General features: G+C 47.5%; 1 protein-coding gene across 5 annotated transcripts in view; it reads left to right on the forward strand.

Moving 5' to 3' along the window:
- Positions 1–25,059, forward strand: part of NBEAL2 (neurobeachin like 2) — a 245,461-nt gene that overhangs the window by 61,760 nt on the left and 158,642 nt on the right. The window contains exon 1 of one of the 5 annotated variants that reach the window (XM_073632460.1): positions 9,478–9,894. The exons of the other annotated variants lie outside the window; for them this stretch is intronic. Within the exon in view, the coding sequence (XP_073488561.1) occupies positions 9,820–9,894 (75 nt within the window). The 5' untranslated portion in view covers positions 9,478–9,819. Of the gene's footprint in view, positions 1–9,477; positions 9,895–25,059 lie in introns of those variants that run through there. 5 annotated transcript variants of the gene reach the window in all.

The raw sequence follows: 25,059 nt of genomic DNA on the forward strand, positions 1-25,059 counted from the left end.
AAGTCACCAACTGCAGCGTCAATAGCTACAGACCTCCAAACTTCGTGTGGACTTCAGATGAGCACAACAACCGTGCGTAGAGAGCTTCATGGAGTTGGGTTTCCATGGCCAAGCAGCTGCATCCAAACCTTACATCACCAAGTGCAATGCAAAGTGTTGGATGCAGTGGTGCAAAGCACGCCGACACTGGACTTTAGCGTAGTGGAGACGTGTTCTCTGGCAATCTGGGGTTGGGTTTGGCCCCTTAGTTCCAGTGAAGGGAACTCTTAAGCCATCAGCATACCAAGACATTTTGGACAATTTCATGCTCCCAACTTTGTGGGAACAGTTTGGGGATGGCTGTTCCAACATGCCGGCACACCAGTGCACAAAGCAAGGTCCATAGAGACCTGGATGAGCGAGTTTGGGCTGGAGGAACTTGACTGGCCTGCACAGAGTCCTGACCTCAACCCGGTAGAACACCTTTGGGATAAATTAGAGCAGAGACTGGGAGCCAGGCCTTCTCGTCCAACATCGGTGCCTGACCTTACAAATGCTCTTCTGGAAGAACGGTCAAACATTCCCATAGACACACTCTTAAACCTTGTGGACAGCCTTCCCAGAAGAGTGGAAGCTGTTATACCTGTAAAGGGCGGGGCCAACTCAATATTGAACCCTACGGACTAAAACTGGGATGCCATTAAAGTTCATGTGCGTGTTTAAGGGCAGGCGTCCCAATAGTTTTAGCAATAAAGTATATATTCCGTACTGGGCACTTTTACCCCCTTCCTGCCCAGTCCAATTTTCAGCTTTCAGCACTGTCGCACTTTAAATGACAATTTCGCATGTCATGCAACACTGTACCCAAATGACATTTTTATCATTTTGTTCACACAAATGGAGCTTTCTTTTAGTGGTATTTAATCACCACTGGGGGGGGGGGGGGGGGGGTATTTTTGCAAACCAATACATAACTAAAAATTTAGAAAAAAAAAGTTTTTCTTAATTTCTATTATACAATTTAGCAAATAAGTAATTTTCCTTCTTCACTGATGCGGCTGCACTGATGAGGTGGCACTCTTGAGGCTGCACTGATAATCAAGACGTTGACGATCGATGCCCTGATTATCAGTGTAAATGTCCCCGGTCAACCTTGCCAGTTCCCGGCTCTCCTCATGCTCTGACAGCGCACGAGGAAAGAAATGCCACTAACTGACAAGTTTCTTTTTACATATGATTAGCTGTGGTTGGACACAGCTGATCACATGGTAAAGGGCTGCTCTGATTGGCCCTTTTACCACGATCAGAGCGTGCCTGATGTGTGCCCCAGGGGGCGTGTGGGGGGGGGGTTCTGGGAAGACGTCAATGGACGCCCTCCCAGAGCTGAGCAATTGCGCTGTAGCCGTCGTTCGGCTATGGCGCGGTCGGGAAGTGGTTAAACACTCAACCAGGGTCTCCGCCCCCTCCATCACCACCTCCCCTATCCATTCTTCCGGCCCCTTTCAAGACTCCAGACAGAGGCTCTAATAGGCTTGGGTCGCAGAGAGTGTGCGCTCCAAGCCCACCCAGGTGTGTTAACACTGCAAATATTGATTCGCTGTTGTAACACTGATCCTCCTCCCGGCCAATCAGGAATCTGGTTTTGACACCGGTCACCCAATTGGCTGAAAGGACAGGCGATCCTATTGGACACCTAGGAGGAGGAGGGAGGAGTCGCACGGCGTAAGCCGCCGTGATGCAGAGAGGACATGGGAGCCGCTGCACGCTGCCCATAGGAGCCCGCAACCCAGCCGCTGCCCGCTATCCATAGGAGCCCGCCTCGTCAAGCGCAGGTAGCGGGTGTTCATTTTGCCATGTGACAAAATACGCTACAAATGCAACAAAGCGTGCACTGAAAGACTGCCCAATGCTCCGCGACCAAAATGGTTCTGGAGCTACTTTGGGGCGTTTGTTGCCTTTAGGTCAAACCATTCAAGTGAATTGGCTGCCCTAGACTTAAGGCGTGTTAACACGTACAAAACGTGCAAAAAAAAATTAGCAGGAACACGCATTCCCGCTACGCTTAGGTGTGAATGGGTCCTCCAATGTGGCCAATTCCATTTAATAGTCATGTGCGGTATTACATTTCTAATCTTGGTTTACTTATACATTGGGGGAGATGTTTGTTATTAATGTACCACTATCATATCAGGATTTATAAACTTTAGATTGAGAGCTGGTCTGTATGAGAAGGGCAGCTTTAGGTCAAGTAGAGTCAGACTCCTATAGATAATCATTTTTTAATGGCTTTACATCAGCCAAAGCAACCATAATACAGCCTATTGAGAGCTCTTTCAGAGGTCTTATGATGTGGCAGTCTTCCAACACCTATTACAAGGCTTGGATTAAGAGAGATCCTGCTAATGAGTTTATTAGGTCTAATTACCCATTTATGACCTGCTCATTAGCAGGCTGTGCAGACCTGTCATGTATTCTATAGCTGAGCTGTTGTAATGTGACTTGTGTAGGATTTAAATCTCGCTTCTCCTCACCCAGTTTGGGGTTCTTTATGGTCACGCCACGTCCCTGTTCTGTCATTTTCCGGGCATTGTCACCATACAGGGAAGAGGTAGCTGGGATTATGTATCTGTGTAAAATAGAAATCCCCTTTTAACATTTCATACAGTGATTAATTTTGATAGCTTAGCGTTACACACCCAAATCCGGTTTATCTTGTTACACGGTGCACAAGGCCCAACATGTTCTCTGCTCTTCTGGCTGTATAGTGAACCCGCTCAGTTTCGTACATCCCCCCCCATGTCTGGGGAAACAGAAACATGATTACATTTTTCCCAGTATTAAGCTCAGGGGTGAATATAAAATTAAACCACCACATCGTGATATTTAAGTTTATTCCAACATTTAAAGAACCAACGCGCTTCAGGGGCTGCAACTCCTTCCCCTTCATCATGGCTAAAATATGAAACTAAAATTAGAAAAGAATAAAAAAATGATATTCTTATATATATGATTAAGTAAGTAAGACAATAAGGGCAATGACCATAGACCCAGTAGAACCTCTGGTACATGGTCTGGGGGGGTCAGGAAATTGGACCATGGGCCCAGTAGAACCTCTAGTACATGATCTGAGGCAGTCAGGACGTTGAACCGTGAGCCCAGTAAAGCCTCTGGTACATGATCTGGGATGGTCAGGACATTAAACCGTGGGCCCAGTAGCACCTATGTAACATAATCTGAAGTGGTCAGGCTATTGAACCATGGGCCTAGTAGAACCTTTGGTAATTATTCTGAGGTGGTTGGAACATTGAACTGTGGGCCCAGTAGAACCTCTGCTACATAATCTGGGGTGGTGATCAGGACATTGAACCATGGGCCCATTAGAAGCTCTGGTATGTGATCTGGGGTGGTCAGGTTACTGAACCATGTGCCCAGTAGAACCTCTGCTACATAATTTGGGGTGGATTGAACCATGGACCCAGTCGAACCTCTAGTACATAATCTGGGGTGGTGAGGATATTGAATCATGGGCCCAGTAGAACCTCTGGTACATGATCTGGGGCATTCAGGACATTGGACCATGGGCCCAGTAGAACCTTTTGTTCATGATCTGGGGCGGTAAGGACATTGACCTGTGAGCCCAGTAGAACCTCTGGTACATAATCTGGGGTGGTCAGGACATTGAATCATAGACCCAGTAGAACCTCTGGTACATGATCTGGGGCATTCAGGACATTGGACCATGGGCCCAGTAGAACCTTTTGTTCATGATCTGGGGCGGTAAGGACATTGACCTGTGAGCCCAGTAGAACCTCTGGTACATAATCTGGGGTGGTCAGGACATTGAATCATAGACCCAGTAGAACCTCTGGTACATGATCTGGGACATTCAGGACATTGGACCATGGGCCCAGTAGAACCTTTGGTTTATGATCTGGGGCGGTAAGGACGTTGACCTGTGAGCCCAGTAGAACCTCTGGTACATGATCTGGGATGGTGAGGACATTGAACGATGGGCCCAGTAAAACCTTCTTCTTGATCTGCCCTGTCACAGATCCCGGTGATTTTGTCCTCCTGAGTCGTCTCCTCTCTGTTTACTGTAAATTTTGCTGGTGGAAATTAAAATTCCATCTGTGTTGTTTTCTGAAATATTTGCAGATCTTCGGTGTCGCTTTGTTCTGGCGGTGCAGTGTGAAGTGGCGGCTCTCCTCTGGTGTGAATATAAACAGTGAAGAGTGGAGATTATAATAATAGTTTACAAAGGAAGACGGAACATTAACAATGGAAACATTTAACCAACTACATGCAAGATTTTTCCTGGGAAGTCAGATAGTTCTCTTTTGGGTCTGGTGCTATGGCGGCTCCCTGCCAGCTCTCAGATGATAGAATGTGTCACCGGAATGTCATCCGCTCGGATCCAGACTACATAGAGATGTTGCCTTTATCGGGCACCAGTGACCAGAGGATGTTGCCATTTGTGGAGTCTGTCCCCGGCAATGTCCTCGGTCTGTGGAGCCTGTACCTTACCAACAAATTCCCTGGTGATGTCTCTGGTTGGTGGAGTTTGTCCCTGGGCAAAAAATGCCCCCCGGCGATGTGCCCTTCTGTCAAACCTGTAGCACTGAGCCATAGAGAAGGTTCAGAGGACTCACCCCTGTTCTGCAGGCTGAGCTCTTTGTCTGTGGTTGTGACCGGCTCACTTTAAATACGACTCCATAAAAAACTAGAAAACTATTTTTTCAGGTCACACACACACGGAGGAGAGAAATAGAGAGCGAGACCACATCCTCTACCTGTTCCACCCAGTCATCAGATTATTATCGGGACCTCAACCGCCTTCCATTCGTCAGTGTCGTGCTGCTCGTGTTGTTCATTTTGTGGCCTGGCTGATGTGGGCAAAGAACATCTTGTATTGAACGTTTTAAAGAGAATATGTCACATCAGGAAAATAAACTCTTTTGTAAAGACGCAGCGATGGTGTAGAAACCGTTGTGACGTCTTCAGTCATCGCCTTCTGTTGGCTTATATTTTTCATGTGACGTACCTGAATTGCTGAGTAATAAGGAACACATCTGTACAATCGTGTAACTCCTGGTGCTTAGTACAGTTCTTGGCTTTGTTCACCAATGTCTTGTATTTCTCCTACCTATGCACGCCATGCAACCTCTCCAATTAATCCTTTCCCTCCCTTTGATCACCACCTTATTAGTTTCTCCCTCTCCTCTTTCTCCTCTCCCTCCAACTGCCTAATGGTTACCCATAGAAACCTTCGCCACCTCAACCCTTCTCTACTCTGCTACTGACCACCTCTATGACAAAATCACACCCCTGTCCTGCCTCAATCTAGCCACTTCTGTCTACAATAGATCCTTGCCCTCCACCCTGGATGACCCTCACTACACACAGAATCAGGCCCTGACCCCTACAACCCTGGCAAACTGATGACGGGAGTCTCAAAAAACTTGCGCGCAGACTAAGTCTCTCATAGACTTCATCCAATATAAATCTGCCCTCCAAAAATACAATTCTTGCCTCCTCACTGCCATGTAGACCTATTCTATCACTCATTAACACCTTCTCATCCATCAACTCTTCTCTACCTTAAACTCTCTCTACTTTGTCCTCCACTGCCTGCATCCGTCAACTCGCTCACAGCCCAGGCAATCGTCGATCACCTAAAAAATAAGATTGATTCAATTTGTGAAATCTCCACTCTACAGGGATCAACCCCCCCCCCCCCCCACTTAACACCCCATTTTCACAGGTACACTCAACACTTCCCTTATTCAACCCCACTGCTATAGATGCCCACCTAACCACCTACTCCTGGACCCTGTTCCCTCTCAAATGTTACAGTCACCCCCTGACTCTATCCTACACTCTCTAACCCACATCTTCAATCTTTTCCTCTTCTGGCATCTTCCCCAACTATCTAAAACATGCACTAGTCACCCCCATACTTAAAAAGCCTTCCTTGGACCCCACCAATCCTAAGAACCTACGCCCCCATCTCCGTGCTGCAATATTCCTCCAAACTCCTTGAACGTCTGGTCTTCAACCGATTTGAGTGACCACCTCATTAACAATAAACTTCTTGATCCCCCTACTTAAAAATCCTTCCTTGGACCCCACCAGTCTTAAGTATGGGGGTGACTAGTGTATGTTTCTGTGCAGTGTTGAGGGCGAAATCCAGACTGAAGGCGATCAAGAAGTTTATTCTTAATGAGGTGGTCACTCAATCGGTTGTAGACCAGACATTCAAGGATTTTGGAGGAAAATTGGAGCAAGGAGATTGGCCGTTGGTTGTTAAGATTTGTGGGGTCCAAGGAAGGCTTTTTACCAACCTACGCTCCATCTCCTTGCTCCCCCTTTCCTGCAAACTCCTTGAATGCCTGATATACAACCTACTGAGTGACCATCTGACTGAGAACAAACTTCTTGATCCCCTTCAGTCTGAATTTCGTTCTCAACACTCCACAGAAACTGATCTCCTAAAACTCACAAGCGATTTATAACAGCTAAATCCAATGGACACTATTCTGTATTCCTGCTTCTGGACCTTTCGGCTTCCTTTGACAACCTTCTACTCCTCAAAAAAACTCCACTCATTTGGTCTCTGTGACTCTACTCTTCGCTGGTTCTCATCCTACCTATCCGACCACACCTTTAGTGTCACTTAAAACTCTACTTCCTTTTCTCCTCCTCTTCCTTTCTCCATTGGGGTCCCCCTAGGGTTCTGTTCTTGGACCTCTCCTATTCTCCATCTACACCTCCTCCCTGGGTCAGCTATATAATTTCTATACTTATGACACCCAAACCTATCTCTCTACCCCTCAGCTCACTCCTTCAGTCTTCTCACCCATCACTAATTTACTAACGGACATATTGGCCTGGGTGTCGCACCACTTCCTCAAACTCAACCTAACCGAGTTCATAATAGTTCCTCCCCCACATACCCCTTCCCCTGTCAAGATGGATGGCACAACTATCAGCCTGTCCCCGCATTCCTGGGTGCTATGTGTTATCCTGGACTTTGATTTCTCCTTTCAGCCTCACGTCCAATCGTTTTCCAAATCTTGCCACTTCAACCACCGCAACATCTCCAAAATACGCCCCTTCCTAACCATTGACACCACAAAGCTTCTAATTCACTCCCTGGTCACCTCTCACCTCGACTACTGCAACTCCCTCCTCATTGCTTACCTTTACATAGGAAATCCACCCTTTAGTCCATCATGAATCCACCTTACCAACTGCTCAGAGTCTGCTACTCCTCTCTGCCAATCCCTCCACTAGCCACCATTCTATGCCCTCCACCCCGTCTGCTAAGAATGCTCCTTACATTGGTGATCAGTGGGAAGAATGCTCCTTACATTGGTGATCAGTGAGAAGAATGCTCCTTACATTGGTGATCAGTGGGAAGAATGTTCCTTACATTGGTGATCAGTGAGAAGAATGTTCCTTACATTGGTGGTCAGTGAGAAGAATGTTCCTTACATTGGTGATCAGTGAGAAGAATGTTCCTTACATTGGTGATCAGTGAGAAGAATGTTCCTTACATTGGTGATCAGTGGGAAGAATGTTCCTTACATTGGTGATCAGTGAGAAGAATGTTCCTTACATTGGTGATCAGTGAGAAGAATGTTCCTTACATTGGTGATCAGTGAGAAGAATGCTCCTTACATTGGTGATCAGTGAGAAGAATGCTCCTTACATTGGAGGTCAGTGGGAGAAGGGGAGACGTGCAGAATGGGAAAATTAGTTTAATTTAAAATTATTATTATTATTATTATTTATTTTGTTATGTTACTAATTTTAGTTTAGTTCGGAATTCATTTAGTTCTGTTTCTTTTCATTTTGTTTATTCATTTTCTAACAAATTCAAAATTTTCGGAAAGATTCGAATGTGGATCAGTTGAAAAACGATCGACCGATTTGAGTTCTGTGTGAAGAATATCTGGTGGTTAGGGAGCAGGCCAGGAAGCGGGTCGCTGCGTCCTTAACAACCGATGACTCAGCTGTCAGCGGGCTTTTCCAGATTGCGATAAGCCCCCGCCTGCCGACCCTCACAACCACCGGCCAGGGTTGTGGGGAAGAGGCCCTTGTCTCAACATGGGGACATGGTGCTTTGGTATGTGTGTGTGTGGGGGGGGGGGGTCGGCAGAGCCATTCCTGCCGCAAAGCACCCCCCCATGTTGGGGGCATGTGTGCTGGTATGGTTCAGCAAGGGGCTCTTACTCACCCCCTCTCCTTTCCTGACCTGCTGGACTGCATGCTCAGATAAGGGACTGGGGGGGACCCCACACTGGGTTTTTTTTTCCTGAGTTTTTCATTGCCGGCTTTCTTTTGTTTACATTTTAGCTGTCAGTGGGGAATCCCGCTGACAGCTGATGAGTCATCGGTTGTTAATAACGTGGCAGCTGGCTTCCCGGCTCACTCCTTAACCAGCTGGGGAATCCTGCTGACAGCTGAGTCGTCATCGGTTGTTAAGGACGTGGCGGCTGGCTTCCTGGCTCACTCAACCAGCTGGGGAATCCCGCTGACAGCTGATGAGTCATCGGTTGTTAAGGACGCGGCGGCTGGCTTCCCGGCTCACTCCTTAACCAGCTGGGGAATCCTGCTGACAGCTGATGAGTCATTGGTTGTTAAGGACGTGGCGGCTGGCTTCCTGGCTCACTCAACCAGCTGGGGAATCCCGCTGACAGCTGATGAGTCATCAGTTGTTAAGGACGCGGCGGCTGGCTTCCCGGCCCGCTCCTTAACCAGCTATTCTTTCTACAGAATTCGAATCTATCGATTTAATTTTTTTTATGCGATCCAAATTTGAATCTTTCTTAAAAATTTGGAATTTGTTAGGAAACGAATATACAAAATGAAATGAAACGAATTTCCGTTAAATTTGTTACGATTTCATTAGAAGATTCATATACATCCGAATAACCAAAAATTTGCCCAAATTTATATTTGAACCGAAACTAATTGTGCATGTCTGGAGAAGGGCCCCCTTGCTTTAGTGGTCCAGAAGTAGAATTGTTCCCTTACATTGGTAGGCATTGTAGTGGCCCCCTCACATTTATAGTCACTGGTCCAATACCATCCGGGACAAGGGGTGGGCAGGAGGGAGCGGCTGCCCGGGGCGCAATGGTTTATTGCAGGAATGTGGGTGCCCTGACCCTAACCATTAGGGAAGGAGGGGAGATCAGTTTGTCATCTTTGCCCTGGGTGCTGAATTTTCTTGTCCCGGCACTGCCTCTGGCTCTGTCAGGTGACAATGGTGGAACAGGGGGAGTTCAATCTATTTCACTGCCCACTACTCAAGAACCCTTGGCACTCTGGAGGAAGCCTGGTTAAGAAAAGCAAGCCTACAATATCATGCCATTTCAGATGTACCCTTATTTGTGGCAAACGCAAGGTCTGAGGGGGGAGCATGCTGACAGTAGGAGAGAGCATAGTAAGTAGAAGGATGGCTTTACAGAGAGTGGTTGCACCTTCATTCTCCAGTCAGCAGCCTGTGGGCAGGGAAGTGACCCCCATGGTGTTCCTGAACTCTAACACAAAGTGGAGTGACCCTCCTAAAATTCAGGACTGTAGTAGCATGGAGTTGTTGCCTCAGAAGTGGCATATTTCAGGTGAGCCCCTCCTGAGTGGGGATGTTCAGAGGGTGGTTGCGTTGCCCGCACTCTCTCTTATTGCACAGATGGGAGAGGAAGTGTTACTCTGTGTCTGTGTGACGGTGCATTTCCTGCAGCAATTAGACATCCTCACTTACAAGACAAGATTTGCAGACATCTCCCGGCCCCCTTGGTCTCCGGTGCCCCCTCCGGATCTCATGAATGCCCAGGGATGATCCTCTCCACCTTGTCCGCCACCGGGCCAGCGCTGCCCAGCGATTGGTCGGCTCTGCAGCGTCCTGATCAGGTAATCGCTCTGCTCTTCTTGCCTGCAAAGAAAACTTTTCCGCACTTCAGTTGTATCGTTTTGTGTGTGAGAAGGAAGTGGGGGGCCCGGGGGTCTTCCTCATACAACATCAAGCGGCGTCCCATCGGTGACAGTTTAAAGGGACAGGTTACTAAAATGTACAGATGAAAGAGAGCATTTCATGACAGGTGCAAGAAAAATAATGAACAATTTGAATGAATAAAAAGAGGATATTCAAAGTAATCTGATAGTGTAGAGGATTTAGATGAATTAAATTAAAAAATGTTATAAATAAAAAAAAAAAAAATTAAAAATGACTTTTTGGTGAATTTGGTAGCTGTGGTGGAAACAGAATGATGTGTGATGATGAATTTGTTTTTTTTTTTTTTTTTTCATAAACGATTATTGTTTACATTGATGTGTGATGCTACTTTTTTTTTTTTGTTTTTTTATATATATATATTATGGTTTTTTTTCTGATGTGTGATGCTACAAGGTTTCCTTCTTTTATGAAATATTATCTTGTAGAAATAACTATCCAAGCAGAGGCCTATTGCCTAACACTACTCTATACTCTCCTGCATGGCTTTACATTTTCTTTAAGTGTACCCTTAGCTCCCCCTTCTTGTATTTGGATGAATACCAATAATAATAGAAGAGTAAATTAGGGGTCAGTGGATGAGAGTCCCCCTTACATTGGTGATCAGGAGGGGAAAGGTGCCTAGCTGTGTTAGTGAAAGACCCGCCCCCCCCACATTGGTGATCTGCAGGAGAAAGGCCTCATACATTAGTGACCAGGAGGAGAAGCGACCCTTCTTTGGTTATTGGGAGAAGGGCCCCTTACATTGGTAGTCTAGACTGCAAGAGAAGGACCCCCATTAATTGGTGGTCAGTGGAGAAAGGCCACCTTACATTAGTGACCAGGGGAAGAAGTGCCCCTTACTTTGTTGGTTAGTGGAAAAAGCGCCACTAACATTGGTGGTCTGCAAGAGAAGGACCCCTATTCATTAGTGGTCAGTGGAGAAAGGCCACCTTACATTGGTGACCAGGGGAGAAGGGCCCTTCCTTTCCCCGTTAGTGGGAGAAGGGCCCCTTTTACATTGCTGGTCTGTAAGAGAAGGACCCCCATACATCAGTCGTCGGTAGAGAAAGGCCATCTTACATTTAGTGACCACCAGGGGGAGAAGGGCCCCTTACATTGGTGGTCTGCAGGAGACGGACCCTCCTACCTTAGTGGTCAGCGGGGAAAGACCACATTATGGTAGTGGCCAGGGGGAGAAGGGCCCCTTTACATTGCTGGTCTGTAAGTGATCAGTAGAGAAAGGTCACCTTACATTGGTGACCAGGTAGAGAAGGGTCCCTTGCATTGGTGGTTAGTGGAGAAAAGCCACCTTACAATAGTGACCAGGGGGAGTAGGGCCCCTTACATTGGTGTTCTGAAGGAGATGGACCCTCCTACATTAGTGGTCAGTGGGGAAAGACCACATTATGGTAGTGACCAGGGGGAGAAGGGCCCCTTACATTGGTGTTCTGAAGGAGACGGACCCTCCTACATTAGTGGTCAGTGGGGAAAGACCACATTATGGTAGTGACCAGGGGGAGAAGGGCTCCATACATTGGTGGTCTGAAGGAGATGGACCCTCCTACATTAGTGGTCAGTGGGGAAAGACCACATTATGGTAGTGACCAGGGGGAGAAGGGCTCCATACATTGGTGTTCTGAAGGAGACGGACCCTCCTACATTAGTGGTCAGTGGGGAAAGACCTCATTATGGTAGTGACCTGGGGGAGAAGGGCCCCTTACATTGATGGTCTGCAGGAGAAGGACCCCCCCATAAATTGGTGATCAGTAGAGAAAGGCCACCTTACATTAGTGACCAGGGGGAGAAGGGCCCTTACATTGGTGGTCTCCAAGAGAAGGACCCCCCATGCATTAGTGGTCAGTGTGGAAAGGCCACCTTACATTGGTGACCAGGGGGAAAGGGCCCCTTTACTGGAAAAGAAAAAAAATCTTACATTAATGGTCTGCAGGAAAAGGACCCCCATACATTAGTGGTCAGTACACAAGGGCCCCAGGGGTCAAAATAATCTGATGGTATGGAGTATTTAGATCAATAAAATCTAAATTTTGATGAATAAAAAAAAGATTTAAAAAATACTTTTTGGTGAATTTGGTAGAAATGTGACGTGCGATGCTACAGTGTTTAGTTTTCATTTTTATAGATTATGATTTTGCTTCTGATGTGCGATGCAACAATGTTTCTTTTTTTATTAAATATTATCATTTTACTTTTACGCCTTCTGCTGTGCGATGTTGCAATGTTTTTGTTTTTCCAAATATTATTACTTTGTAAAAATAACCATCCCAGCAGAAGGCTGTTGCTCATCTCCTTACTACTCTATGCTTTCCTCTGTGGCTTTACATTTCCTTTGAGGGACCCTGACTTAATTATAGACACCCTTCTCCCCCCCCCCCCCCCCTCCCCCACCTCTTGTATTTAGATGAAGGTATCCGTATTGTTAGCTTCATGCAAAATAATTTCTTTTTAGCAAACTGGGATTTTTAAAATGGGAAGAACAGGAAAACTCTCAATCCAATTGTAATGATTGTTTTTGTTCCTGGGGGGAATCTATTTACTGTGCACACAGCAGGATCTTCCAGACCTTGGGGTGCACACATGCAAAATCCCAACCTTTTCCCTGAAGTCGGAGCATCCACAGCTCTTAATAGACTGTTGAAGCACTTGCAAGGCATCATAGGACAGAGGGGGCGTGTCACAGCCCTGACTTTCTCCAAAGTCAGCCTTTGGATCTTGCTTGCACCCTGGGACTGGAGGCTCCTGTTAAACAATAGAAGTACATACCTGTGGCAACCCGTCTTTGCTGCCCGACATGTTCTCTTTAATAGCAAATATTTGAAGTTTTGTTTTGATGAATACACTTTTTTGAATTAAATAAGACAACAGTAAAGTTAGGCCAATTTTTTTTTTATATTGCGGAAGATAATGTTACGCCGAGTAAATTGATACCCAACATGTCACATTTCAAAATTGCACCCCCTCGTGGAATGGGACAAACTTTTACCCTTTAAAAATCTCCAGAGGCAAAGTTTAAAAAATTCTACAGGTTACATGTTTTAAGTTGCAGAGGAGGTCTAGGGCTAGAATTATCGCTCTACCGATCGCGGCGATACCTCACATGTGGGGTTTGAACACCGTTTTTATATGCGGGCGCTACTCACATATGCGTTCGCTTCTGCACGCGAGCTCAGCGGGACGAGGAGCATTTTTTTTATTTCTTTTACCTTTTTTTCTTTTTACACTTTTTAAAAAATAAATAAAAAATGGTGTCACTTTTATTCCTATTACAAGGAATGTAAACATCCCTTTTAGAAAAAAGCATGACAGGACCTCTTTAATGTGAGATCTGGGGTCAAAAAGACCTCAGATCTCATATTTACACTAAATTGAAAAAAAAAAAAAAAAAAAAAAATGTCATTTAAAAAAATAATAAAAAAATATCCTTTTAAGAACTATGGGCGGAAGTGACGTTTTGACTTCGCTTCCTCCCTGCAATGTAATGGAGACGGGTGGGGGCCATCTTCCCCTCACTCATCTCCATGCCCAGCAAGGGTGAAGATCCGATTTGCCTCCGTCGCTACCGGCAGCTCCGGTAAGCGGCGGAGGGCCCCGGAACGCGGCGGGAGGCTCTCTCTCGCCGCCGATAAAAGCGATCTCGCAGCGAATACGCCGCAGGGACCGCACTTATCGGAAAGTGGACCACCGACTGAAGAAGAGTATACCGGGGTTATGGCAACTAGCTGCTGCCATAACAACGATATTCCGCTTCAAAGTAAGGACGTATATCAGCGTGCGGCGGTCCGGAAGTGGTTAAACTGATGGGACCCGGGCCCAGTACAGGAGGGCCAGCTTGTACTGCCTTATCGGTGGCCCTGGCTATGCCATTCCTCTGCCATTGATAAAACCAAGAAAAGCTGGTCCAGGTGAGTGAGTTTCTGGTTAATCCCCACACACGCTAGTCAGGTGCTAGCCCAGCGCGCATGTTGTGTAACATAGGGAAATGATTAGACGGCTGCACCTCCCAAAAATCCTTTTATTGAAGCTTCATATGACAAGTGGTTGACAGATGGAGCAGGGGACAAAAAAGTAGATGCGTTTCGTGCACATGTTGGTGCTTGATCATTACCTTTTTTGTCCCCTGCTCCATCTGTCAACCGCTTGTCATATGAAGCTTCAATAAAAAATTTTTTGGAAGTGCAGCCATCTGGAATCTCTGCCATTGATATTTAGAACAAGCATGCAGCAAGTGAAGGCAGATTGAAGCCCTGTTCTGCAGATGTGGCTTGATTTATTGAGACACATCTCATTTTTATCTCCTATACTGCTAATGTTTAAAAATAAATCCATGTTGAAATTGTTGATACCGGACAGCCACGTGCATCCTGTTTTATTGTCCTTGTCTCCACTCTCCAGCGTTATCAGCGAAAGCTGTTATTATATTCTAGTGGCTGATAAGTGGACCTGGCGCTGAGCAGGCATTGTGTGCTGTCATGCGTTATGATTACTATGCTAATGTATAGGTTTGTTTGGTTTTTTGTTTTGTTTTTTTATGCGGATATTGAGTATCCTCTACTCACTTTAAATATAACATTTTGTAGATGTTCATTTTTCTATCGATGTTCTGAAAAACAAAGTGACACTTTAAACCATCAGATGGTATCAGCTTATGAGAACTGTAGATAAGACGGGGGAGGAGAGTCATATTTTCCACGCTCATCACTCTTCATGAGCTCCTCGCTTATCTTCGTCGATGGCCTACAGCAAGTTTTCTAAACCTTATCCTATGGAGGAACGCTTGAAATAGTTTTCAGGTCTGAGAACCTGTACTAAAAACAACTTTATCTACAGCTGATGGGACATAAGTGTGATCAGTAGGTTGTAGAGAGTTTTGGATAAAAGCTTAAAGAATAGGGTTTACCTAAACCCAACCCCCACCCCCTCACTACTTCATTGTTGGTCAATGTGGAAAATTCTCCATACATCAGTGGTCAATGTGACACCTTACGTTGGCAGTGAGAGTAGAAGTGACCCCATACATTGGTGGTTTGTGTAGTAATGGCCCCTTTAACTGGCGGTCAGTGTAGAAGTGACCCTCGTTCAGTGGTGGTCAGTGTAGAAGTGTCAATTGTTTGTTGGCGGTCAGTGCAGAAGTGTCCATTGTTGGTGGTCAGTGCAGAAGTGTCCATTGTTGGTGGTCAGTGCAGAAGTGTCCATTGTTGGTGGTCAGTGCAGAAGTGTCCATTGTTTGTTGGTGGTCAGTGCAGAAGTGTCCATTGTTTGTTGGCGGTCAGTGCAGAAGTGTCCATTGTTGGTGGTCAGTGCAGAAGTGTCCATTGTTTGTTGGCGGTCAGTGCAGAAGTGTCCATTGTTGGTGGTCAGTGCAGAAGTGTCCATTGTTTGTTGGCGGTCAGTGCAGAAGTGTCCATTGTTGGTGGTCAGTGCAGAAGTGTCCATTGTTTGTTGGCGGTCAGTGCAGAAGTGTCCATTGTTGGTGGTCAGTGCAGAAGTGTCCATTGTTGGTGGTCAGTGCAGAAGTGTCCATTGTTTGTTGGTGATCAGTGCAGAAGTGTCCATTGTTTGTTGGTCAGTGCAGAAGTGTCCATTGTTTGTTGGTCAGTGCAGAAGTGTCCATTGTTTGTTGGTCAGTGCAGAAGTGTCCATTGTTTGTTGGTCAGTGCAGAAGTGTCCATTGTTTGTTGGTCAGTGCAGAAGTGTCCATTGTTTGTTGGTCAGTGCAGAAGTGTCCATTGTTTGTTGGTCAGTGCAGAAGTGTCCTTTGTTTGTTGGTGGTCAGTGCAGAAGTGTCCATTGTTAGTCAGTGCAGAAGTGTCCATTGTTAGTCAGTGCAGAAGTGACCATTGTTTGTTGGTGGTCAGTGCAGAAGTGTTCATTGTTGGTCAATGCAGAAGTGACCATTGTTTGTTGGTGGTTAGTGCAGAAGTGTCCATTGTTGGTCAGTGCAGAAGTGACCATTGTTTGTTGGTGGTCAGTGCAGAAGTGACCATTGTTTGTTGGTGGTCAACGCAGAAGTGTCCATTGTTTGGTGGTCAGCGCAGAAGTGACCATTGTTTGTTGGTGGTCAGTGCAGAAGTGTCCATTGTTGGTGGTCAGTGCAGAAGTGTCCATTGTTTGGTGGTCAGCGCAGAAGTGACCATTGTTTGTTGGTGGTCAGTGCAGAAGTGTCCATTGTTGGTGGTCAGTGCAGAAGTGTCCATTGTTTGTTGGTGGTCAGTGCAGAAGTGTCCATTGTTTGTTGGTGGTCAGTGCAGAAGTGTCCTTTGTTTGTAGGTGGTCAGTGCAGAAGTGTCCATTGTTGGTCAGTGCAGAAGTGACCATTGTTTGTTGGTGGTCAGTGCAGAAGTGTCCATTGTTAGTCAGCGCAGAAGTGACCATTGTTTGTTGGTGGTCAGTGCAGAAGTGTCCATTGTTGGTCAGTGCAGAAGTGACTATTGTTTGTTGGTGGTCAGTGCAGAAGTGTTCATTGTTTGTTGGTCTGTGCAGAAGTGTCCATTGTTTGTTGGTGGTCCGTGCAGAAGTGTCCATTGTTTGTTGGTGGTCTGTGCAGAAGTGTCCATTGTTTGTTGGTGGTCTGTGCAGAAGTGTCCATTGTTTGTTGGTGGTCTGTGCAGAAGTGTCCATTGTTTGTTGGTGGTCTGTGCAGAAGTGTCCATTGTTTGTTGGTGGTCCGTGCAGAAGTGTCCATTGTTTGTTGGTGGTCTGTGCAGAAGTGTCCATTGTTTGTTGGTGGTCTGTGCAGAAGTGTCCATTGTTTGTTGGTGGTCTGTGCAGAAGTGTCCATTGTTTGTTGGTGGTCTGTGCAGAAGTGTCCATTGTTTGTTGGTGGTCCGTGCAGAAGTGTCCATTGTTTGTTGGTGGTCCGTGCAGAAGTGTCCATTGTTTGTTGGTGGTCCGTGCAGAAGTGTCCATTGTTTGTTGGTGGTTTGTGCAGAAGTGTCCATTGTTGGTCAGTGCAGAAGTGACCATTGTTTGTTGGTGGTTAGTGCAGAAGTGTCCATTGTTGGTCAGTGCAGAAGTGACCATTGTTTGTTGGTGGTCAGTGCAGAAGTGACCATTGTTTGTTGGTGGTCAACGCAGAAGTGTCCATTGTTTGGTGGTCAGCGCAGAAGTGACCATTGTTTGTTGGTGGTCAGTGCAGAAGTGTCCATTGTTGGTCAGTACAGAAGTGACCATTGTTTGTTGGTCAGTACAGAAGTGACCATTGTTTGTTGGTCAGTGCAGAAGTGTCCATTGTTGGTCAGTGCAGAAGTGACCATTGTTTGTTGGTCAGTGCAGAAGTGTCCATTGTTGGTCAGTGCAGAAGTGACTATTGTTTGTTGGTGGTCTGTGCAGAAGTGTCCATTGTTTGTTGGTGGTCTGTGCAGAAGTGGCCCCAGTTCATTGGTGGGTAATGTAAGCATGGAATCAATCTGCCACTTTATGAAACTATCATTGAAAATGGCTGACCTTCTTCTAAAAAAATAAAAATATCCTTGCACTCAATTAAAAATAACTGTCACTTTTGAAAAATAAGCGTCCTTTCCTGGTGTGTTGTCTTTGTGAATTGAGCCCCACTATACTTTAAGGGGTTTGTGTCTTCTGACCCAGGGGTGCTGGTTGTGGTTACAGTGTACACATTGTATAAGCTATGTGAGAACTTTGTTGATGCAGCTCTCACATGTCTCCTTTCCCGTGACTCTCTAGACTCCAGTTCTTCTTCATGAATCCAGGTGCTGCACCTTAAATAGCTCGCACTGCGGTGAAGAGTCATCGCCTCGCCCTGGAGAAGTGAGAATGAATTGTGGGAACCTTGTTTCTCTTTTTAGATTGCCTTGTGTTTGGTTCAAGAGGACCCGTCTAGTTCTGGTAAAGTAGACCATGTCAGTCATTTTAAAAGTCTACACTAAGGGGCAAACTGACAGGTTCTCTTTATTAAAGCAGCTAAAGATAAGATAAAAATCTATGCCTTTTATAAAAAAAAAAAAAAAATGCTTTTGATGCAGCATTCACCTCCAAATTTCCCCCACAGTACTTTTCTGCCACTAGATGCAGAATTCATGAAGCAGACCCATGTGAAAGGATGAGTTTCAGCCTCGGCTCTGGCCAGGCCATGCCTCCAACGTGTTTCTCTCTCTGCCCCTTGGAGCTTAATCATAACAGTGGAGCGAAATGCGTTAGTGGCCTGGTTGGAACCCAGGCTGTCTGATGGTGTTGGCATTACACAGGGGCGCTGATGTCACCCCCTCACGGGACAATTTTTGGGCACTAGGCTTGAGCTCTGGATCATGGATGGAGGGGATTTAGTCCCTCATGCCCGGGCATCACCTGGTATTTTACAAACACCTGTTATGGATGAAGGAACGGCGGGGTAGTGTGCTTTAAGAGAGATGTAGGTGGGTCGATAAATGGGCTTTTCAAAGAGACCCGTCGCTTTGCCTTGGACATAGTGACAGGTTCTCTTTCTAAAGTTTAGAGGTGCCCTTTATTAGGCATGTGTAGTTCCCGGATCTGGAGTCCTGGCCGTCTGTACGGAAAGCAGAGACTTATCTCCTCTCTCCAGTGTACCGGAAGGGACGCAGTGATATCAGTGCGGTTGCGCAACGAGCGATGCAATAAAGCCAGAGAGCAGGATGTCGGTCTTGCGTCAGGTCAAATCTAAAAGATGTGCACATAGTTTTACCCTGCGTGTCCAACATTTCCTTTCCTTTATTGTTTCTGATGAGGCATCCTTGTAACCCCACCGGTAATTGGGGAGTGTTCCCGGGCGGCGTTATTGTGCGGATTGCTGCAGCGCGTAAGCGGGCGGGTACACTGATCTCATACACTATTGGCTGTCCTCTATTTGGCCTTCCTCCAGCCAGATAGTCCATTCATACATTGCATTTTTGTTTAATGAAACACATGCCAATCTGAACCAAACATGGCAAAAATTGGCATGCAAAATTTGCTTGTAAAAAAGAGTGGTGCAGAGATCGGAGCCGAGGAGGGGCGCACGTGAGATGCGGACAGCCTGTAAAAGAGAGCTGAACCCTGCACATAGCGCACTCCTAAGCCCCGAGCTTTGTCCGTAACGCACCCCCGAGCTCTGTTCATAGCGCGCCCCCGAGTAGCGTGCTCCCGAGCTCTGTCCGTAGCGCGCTCCCAAGTAGCGTGCTCCCGAGCTCTGTCCGTAGCGCGCTCCCAAGCTCTGTAGGTAGGGAGCTCTGTCCGTAGGGAGCTCCCGAATAGTGTGCTCCCGAGCTCTGTACATAGCGTGCCCCCGAGCTCTGTACGTAGGGCACTCTGTAGGTAGGGTGCTCCTGAGCTCTGTCCGTAGCTCGCTCCCAAGTACCGTGCTCCCGAGCTCTGTCCGTAGCGCGCTCCCAAGCTCTGTAGGTAGGGAGCTCTGTCCATAGCTCGCTCCCGAATAGTGTGCTCCTGAGCTCTGTCCTTAGTGTGCCCCCGAGCTTTGTCGGTAGGGCACTCAGGAGCTCTGTACGTAGCGTGCCCCCGAGCTTTGTTGGTAGGGCACTCAGGAGCTCTGTCCGTAGCGCGCCCCGAGCTCTGTCCGTAGGGCACTCTGTAGGTAGGGTGCTCCTGAGCTCTGTCCGTAGCTCGCTCCCAAGTAGCGTGCTCCCAAGCTCTGTCCGTAGCGCGCGCCCAAGCTCTGTCCGTAGCTCGCTCCCGAATAGTGTGCTCCCGAGCTCTGTCCTTAGTGTGCCCCCTGAGCTCTGTCGGTAGGGCACTCAGGAGCTCTTTACGTAGCGTGCCCCTGAGCTCTGTCGGTAGGGCACTCAGGAGCTCTGTACGTAGCGTGCCCCCGGGCTCTGTGCGTAGCGCGCCCCCGGGCTCTGCGGAAAAAAGCCCTGGATTTATTTATATTGTCTTACAGATGCAACTGGCCCTTTGAGGGCAACCAGAATACTGATGTTGCCCGAGCTGAAATTGAGTTTGAAACCCCTGAACAAGTTTCAGGGAGATCCTTCCCTGCAGATACTCAGGTACAGCTTCCTCTCCAGCAAGGAAAACCATGATCAGCACAGTAGTGACATCACTAAATCTCACTCCGAATCTGGTGAGACTAGCAGAGGGCAGCTGTGAATTAGATCTCACACTGCAGATATACAGCTCTGGGGCTGTAGAACTGGAGTTCCTAGGCACAGAGTGCACTAATATGGGCAGCACCTGGGTGCAGGGGGTGCACCGCTATCGGGAGCGCCTGGGCGCAGGTAGTGCACCGCTATCGGGAGCGCCTGGGCGCAGGTAGTGCACCGCTATCGGGAGCGCCTGGGCGCAGGTAGTGCACCGCTATCGGGAGCGCCTGGGCGCAGGTAGTGCACCGCTATCGGGAGCGCCAGGGCGCAGGTAGTGCACCGCTATCGGGAGCGCCTGGGCGCAGGTAGTGCACCGCTATCGGGAGCACCTGGGCGCAGGTAGTGCACCGCTATCGGGAGCGCCTGGGCGCAGGTAGTGCACCGCTATCGGGAGCGCCTGGGCGCAGGTAGTGCACCGCTATCGGGAGCGCCTGGGCGCAGGTAGTGCACCGTTATCGGGAGCGCCTAGGTGCAGGTAGTGCACCGTTATCGGGAGCGCCTGGGCGCAGGTAGTGCACCGTTATCGGGAGCGCCTGGTCGCAGGTAGTGCACCGCTATCGGGAGCGCCTGGGCGCAGGTAGTGCACCGTTATCGGGAGCGCCTGGGCGCAGGTAGTGCACCGCTATCGGGAGCGCCTGGGCGCAGGTAGTGCACCGCTATCGGGAGCGCCTGGGCGCAGGTAGTGCACCGCTATCGGGAGCGCCTGGGCGCAGGTAGTGCACCGCTATCGGGAGCGCCTGGGCGCAGGTAGTGCACCGCTATCGGGAGCGCCTGGGCGCAGGTAGTGCACCGCTATCGGGAGCGCCTGGGCGCAGGTAGTGCACCGCTATCGGGAGCGCCTGGGCGCAGGTAGTGCACCTCTATTTTTAGGAAAAATTGAAGACGCAATGAGCATTTTTTAACACACTGCAATTACAATTTCCTGATGTTTTCTGTATTAAAAGCTCACTTTTTCCGTTCCATATTTCGCTGTTTTTCTGTATCATTGATTTATTTATTGCTGTGGCCTTGCCTTGTGATAACATTGTAACTATTAAATGATTCATTTGGTGCTCCCCGCTGTAGGAGAGCCCCGGGGGCGTGCGCTGGAGACCTGGGTTGTTAATTCCTCCCGGGGATTTAAAATTTTTTTTTTTTGCAGAACTTCAAAGTTTTTTGATAGATTTCTGGACCACGTCTGCCTCCCGCTCGCCGTCACGCCATGAAATAATAATGAGTATGTATAGAAATAGCCATGTGTCTCGGGTGATCTCCTCGTTCGGCTCAAACGCGGCTATGTTTAAAAATTAGTGTCTTATTAGGCAAACTGAGGATACAAGAAATTCGCAATTCTGCGACACTTCAAAAACATCCCAAATATTGGAATTTTATTTCTCAGCTTTTAGAAGTATTTATATACTGTACAACATGTTCTGAGCTCGCGACTCCCAAGTACTGAAGACGAAGGAATTTACCATATTAGAATTGAACAATTTGCAAAGTGTACTCTAAAATGCAACCCGCGGTTGCAGGAAAGAAATTTTGCACCGTGTATGGCCCGCCTCAGTGCAGACTTCGGGGAATATTAGTCAGCCAATCACACAAGCAGGAAATGACATGGGGGGGCGTTCTGTATACCATCTGTGTACAGAACGCCTCCTGGTGGCCATATTGCATTGAATATACGCAAAATAATTAGAGCGGCTGCAGATTGTAAAGGGAAAAATTTTTGTTAACATTTAAGTACAAAATTGTTTGTGGAACAATTGTATATGCTGTATTTTTTTTTTCCAGAAAGTGGAGTTATCCTTTAAGAATGACACACCCACCTGCAAAAGCATGTTGGTTATTTTTTTGTTTTTTTTTCGTGTGCGTCGCAGGAATGCATGTCGTTTTTGTGTGCTTTACCACATCACATAAATCACCTAACCTAAAGGAAAACATTAACATTTTTCAGAGGTGCATGTTATCTTAAAGTCAGGACTTTTCTTTTAGCGGGAAGATGGGGGAACGCAATTCCGGCACCTCCAGCTCTGACTGTGTGCAATGGCAAGGGGTAGTGGGGTGTGCTGAAGGGTCCAATGATGCCAGCTGCTGGGGGATCTATTGTTGCTTGGAAGGGGGGCTGTTTATTGTTGCTAGGGGGTCTTATGTTGACAGTGGGTCAGTTGTTGCTGGGACAGCTCTATTGTTGAGGGGAAGGGTCTATGGTTGAGGGAGGGGTCTTATGATGCTGGTGGCCAATTGTTGCTGTTTGGGATCTACTGTTGAGGGGGAGGGGTCTGTTGTTACTGGTTGCCGGAGGGTCTATTAATGCTGGCTGCTGGGAGATCTATTGTTGCTGGTGGGGTCTATTGTTCCTAGAGTGGGTCTGGTGTTGAGGCAGTATTTTGTTGCAAGCAGTCTAATGTTGCTGGCGGGGGGGTGGGCTTTTTTTGCTGGCTGCATGGGGTCCATTTTACTGCTTTTCTTATTATAATCAATAAATTCCATACAGATTACTTGGCACCATAGCGTTGCCACCTGTCCTGGATTCACGCGGACAGTCCAGGTTTTTGATTTGTGTGTCCAGGTTTCAGACCACCTGAAACCCGGACACAATATTCAGAATGACTTGTGGCTCCCCAAGTAACCGAGTACCACAACCGCCGAGTACTTACAGTATCTCACAAAAGTGAGTACACCCCTCACATTTTTGTAAACATTTTCTTCTATCTTTTCATGTGACAACACTGAAGAAATGACACTTGTCTACAATGTAAAGTAGTGAGTGTACAGCTTGTATAACAGTGTAAATTTTCTGTCCCCTCAAAATAACTCAACACACAGCCATTAATGTCTAAACCGCTGGCAGCAAAAGTCAGTACACCCCTAAGTGAAAATGTCCAAATTGGGCCCAAAGTGTCAATATTTTGTGTGGCCTCCATTATTTTCCAGCTCTGCCTTAACCCTCTTGGGCATGGAGGTCACCAGAGCTTCACAGGTTGTCACTGGAGTCCTCTTCCACTCCTCCATGATGACATCACGGAGCTGGTGGATGTTGGAGACCTTGCGCTCCTCCACCTTCCGTTTGAGGATGTCCCACAGATGCTCAATAGGGTTTAGGTCTGGAGACATGCTTGGCCAGTCCATCACCTTTACCCTCAGCTTCTTTAGCAAGGCAGTGGTGGTCTTGGACGTGTGTTTGGGGTTGTTATGTTGGAATACTGCCCTGCGGCCCAGTCTCTGGGGGGAGGGGATCATGCTCTGCTTCAGTATGTCACAGTACATGTTGGCATTCATGGTTCCCTCAATGAACTGTAGCTCCCCAGTGCCGGCAGCGCTCAGTGTCAGAAACCATGAAATCAGACCGAGACAGAAGTACAGTTAAATCACACTTATTTAATAAAAAAGTAAAAAGAACAAACGTAGTCAAAACATAGCTAAAGTTCAGTAACTGGAACAGATAGTCAGCCAAGCCAGAAGTCAGGGATCGAAGTAGAGTAACAGTAAGCAGGATCTGGAGCCAGAAGGGATGTCAGCAAAGCCAGTGTTTAAACAGGAACGCAGGAGATGGTTTCTTGTGATGTTGACCAAGGCGAAGGCAGAGCTCCTCTGAACTGGATGGCTTAAGTAGGCAGGACTGACTAGCAGGATATCAACAACAGCTGAGTAACTGTGGAGAGATAGGAGCTGGCAATTTGCCGACAGCTGAGCGGCCAGCTCAGAGAAGGAAGGGCTGAGCCCAGCCCTGACACCCAGACCATGACACTCCCACCACCATGCTTGACTGTAGACAAGACACACTTGTCTTTGTACTCCTCACCTGGTTGCCGCCACACACGCTTGTCACCATCTGAACCAAATAAGTTTATCTTGGTCTCATCAGACCACAGGACATGGTTCCAGTAATCCATGTCCTAATGCCGCGTACACACGACCGGTTTTGCCGTCGGAATAAACTCAGAAGGTTTCTCCGACAGAACTCCATTCAAGCGGTCTTGCCTACAATAGTAATCCATGTCCTTAGTCTGCTTGTCTTGTACATCATCTTTAGAAGAGGCTTCCTTCTGGGACGACAGCCATGCAGACCAATTTGATGCAGTGTGCGGTGTATGGTCTGAGCACTGACAGGCTGACCCCCCACCCCCCCTACAACCTCTGCAGCAATGCCGGCAGCACTCATACGTCTATTTCCCAAAGACAACCTCTGGATATGACGCTGAGCACGTGACCTCAACTTCTTTGGTGGACCATGTGAGGCCTGTTCTGAGTGGAACCTGTCCTGTTATACCGCTGTATGGTCTTGGCCACCGTGCTGCAGCTCAGTTTCAGGGTCTTAGCAATCTTCTTATAGCCTAGGCCATCTTTATGTAGAGCAACAATTCTTTTTTTCAGACCCTCAGAGAGTTCTTTGCCATCAGGTGCCATGTTGAACTTCCAGTGACCAGTATGAGAGAGTGAGAGCGATAACTAGGGTTGTCCCGATACTATTACCGGTATTGGGACTGATACCGAGCATTTGCGCGACACACAAATGCTCCAGATGCCTGATCCGATACCCGGGAGATGCAGTGTTTCAGATTAGGCGACACGGCGCAACCGGATGTCGGCGGACAGAGCAACGGAAGTGACGACATACCGACGCCCATCTTGGTACACTGTGCACCCGGCAGCAGTAAGCCAGCAGCGGACATCTTGTTACACCCAGCCCGAACTATATGAGCTGTGTGTATCAAGATGGGCGCTGCTGCTTTTATGCGGCCGAGTGCAAAGCGTATCAAGTTGGGCGCTTGGCAGGCAGCCTTTCCTCTCATGGCATTTCAGTGCCTGCCCATTAGTGGCAATAAATGCCACCTATCAGTGCCCAATGCCCATAAGTGCCGCCTATCAGTGCCAGCTACCTGCCAGTGCCACCTATCAGTCAGTGCCCAGTGAGTCAGTACCAGCCATCAGTCAGTGCTGCATATCAATGCCACCTAATCTGCTTTGAAAACTGTCACATGACATTTTAAAAAAGTATCGTTTATCGGTATTGGCGACTTCTTGAAAAAAAGT

This window comes from Aquarana catesbeiana, linkage group LG05 (genome assembly GCF_042186555.1).
Source record: "Aquarana catesbeiana isolate 2022-GZ linkage group LG05, ASM4218655v1, whole genome shotgun sequence".
In the NCBI taxonomy this organism is placed as follows: domain Eukaryota; kingdom Metazoa; phylum Chordata; class Amphibia; order Anura; family Ranidae; genus Aquarana; species Aquarana catesbeiana.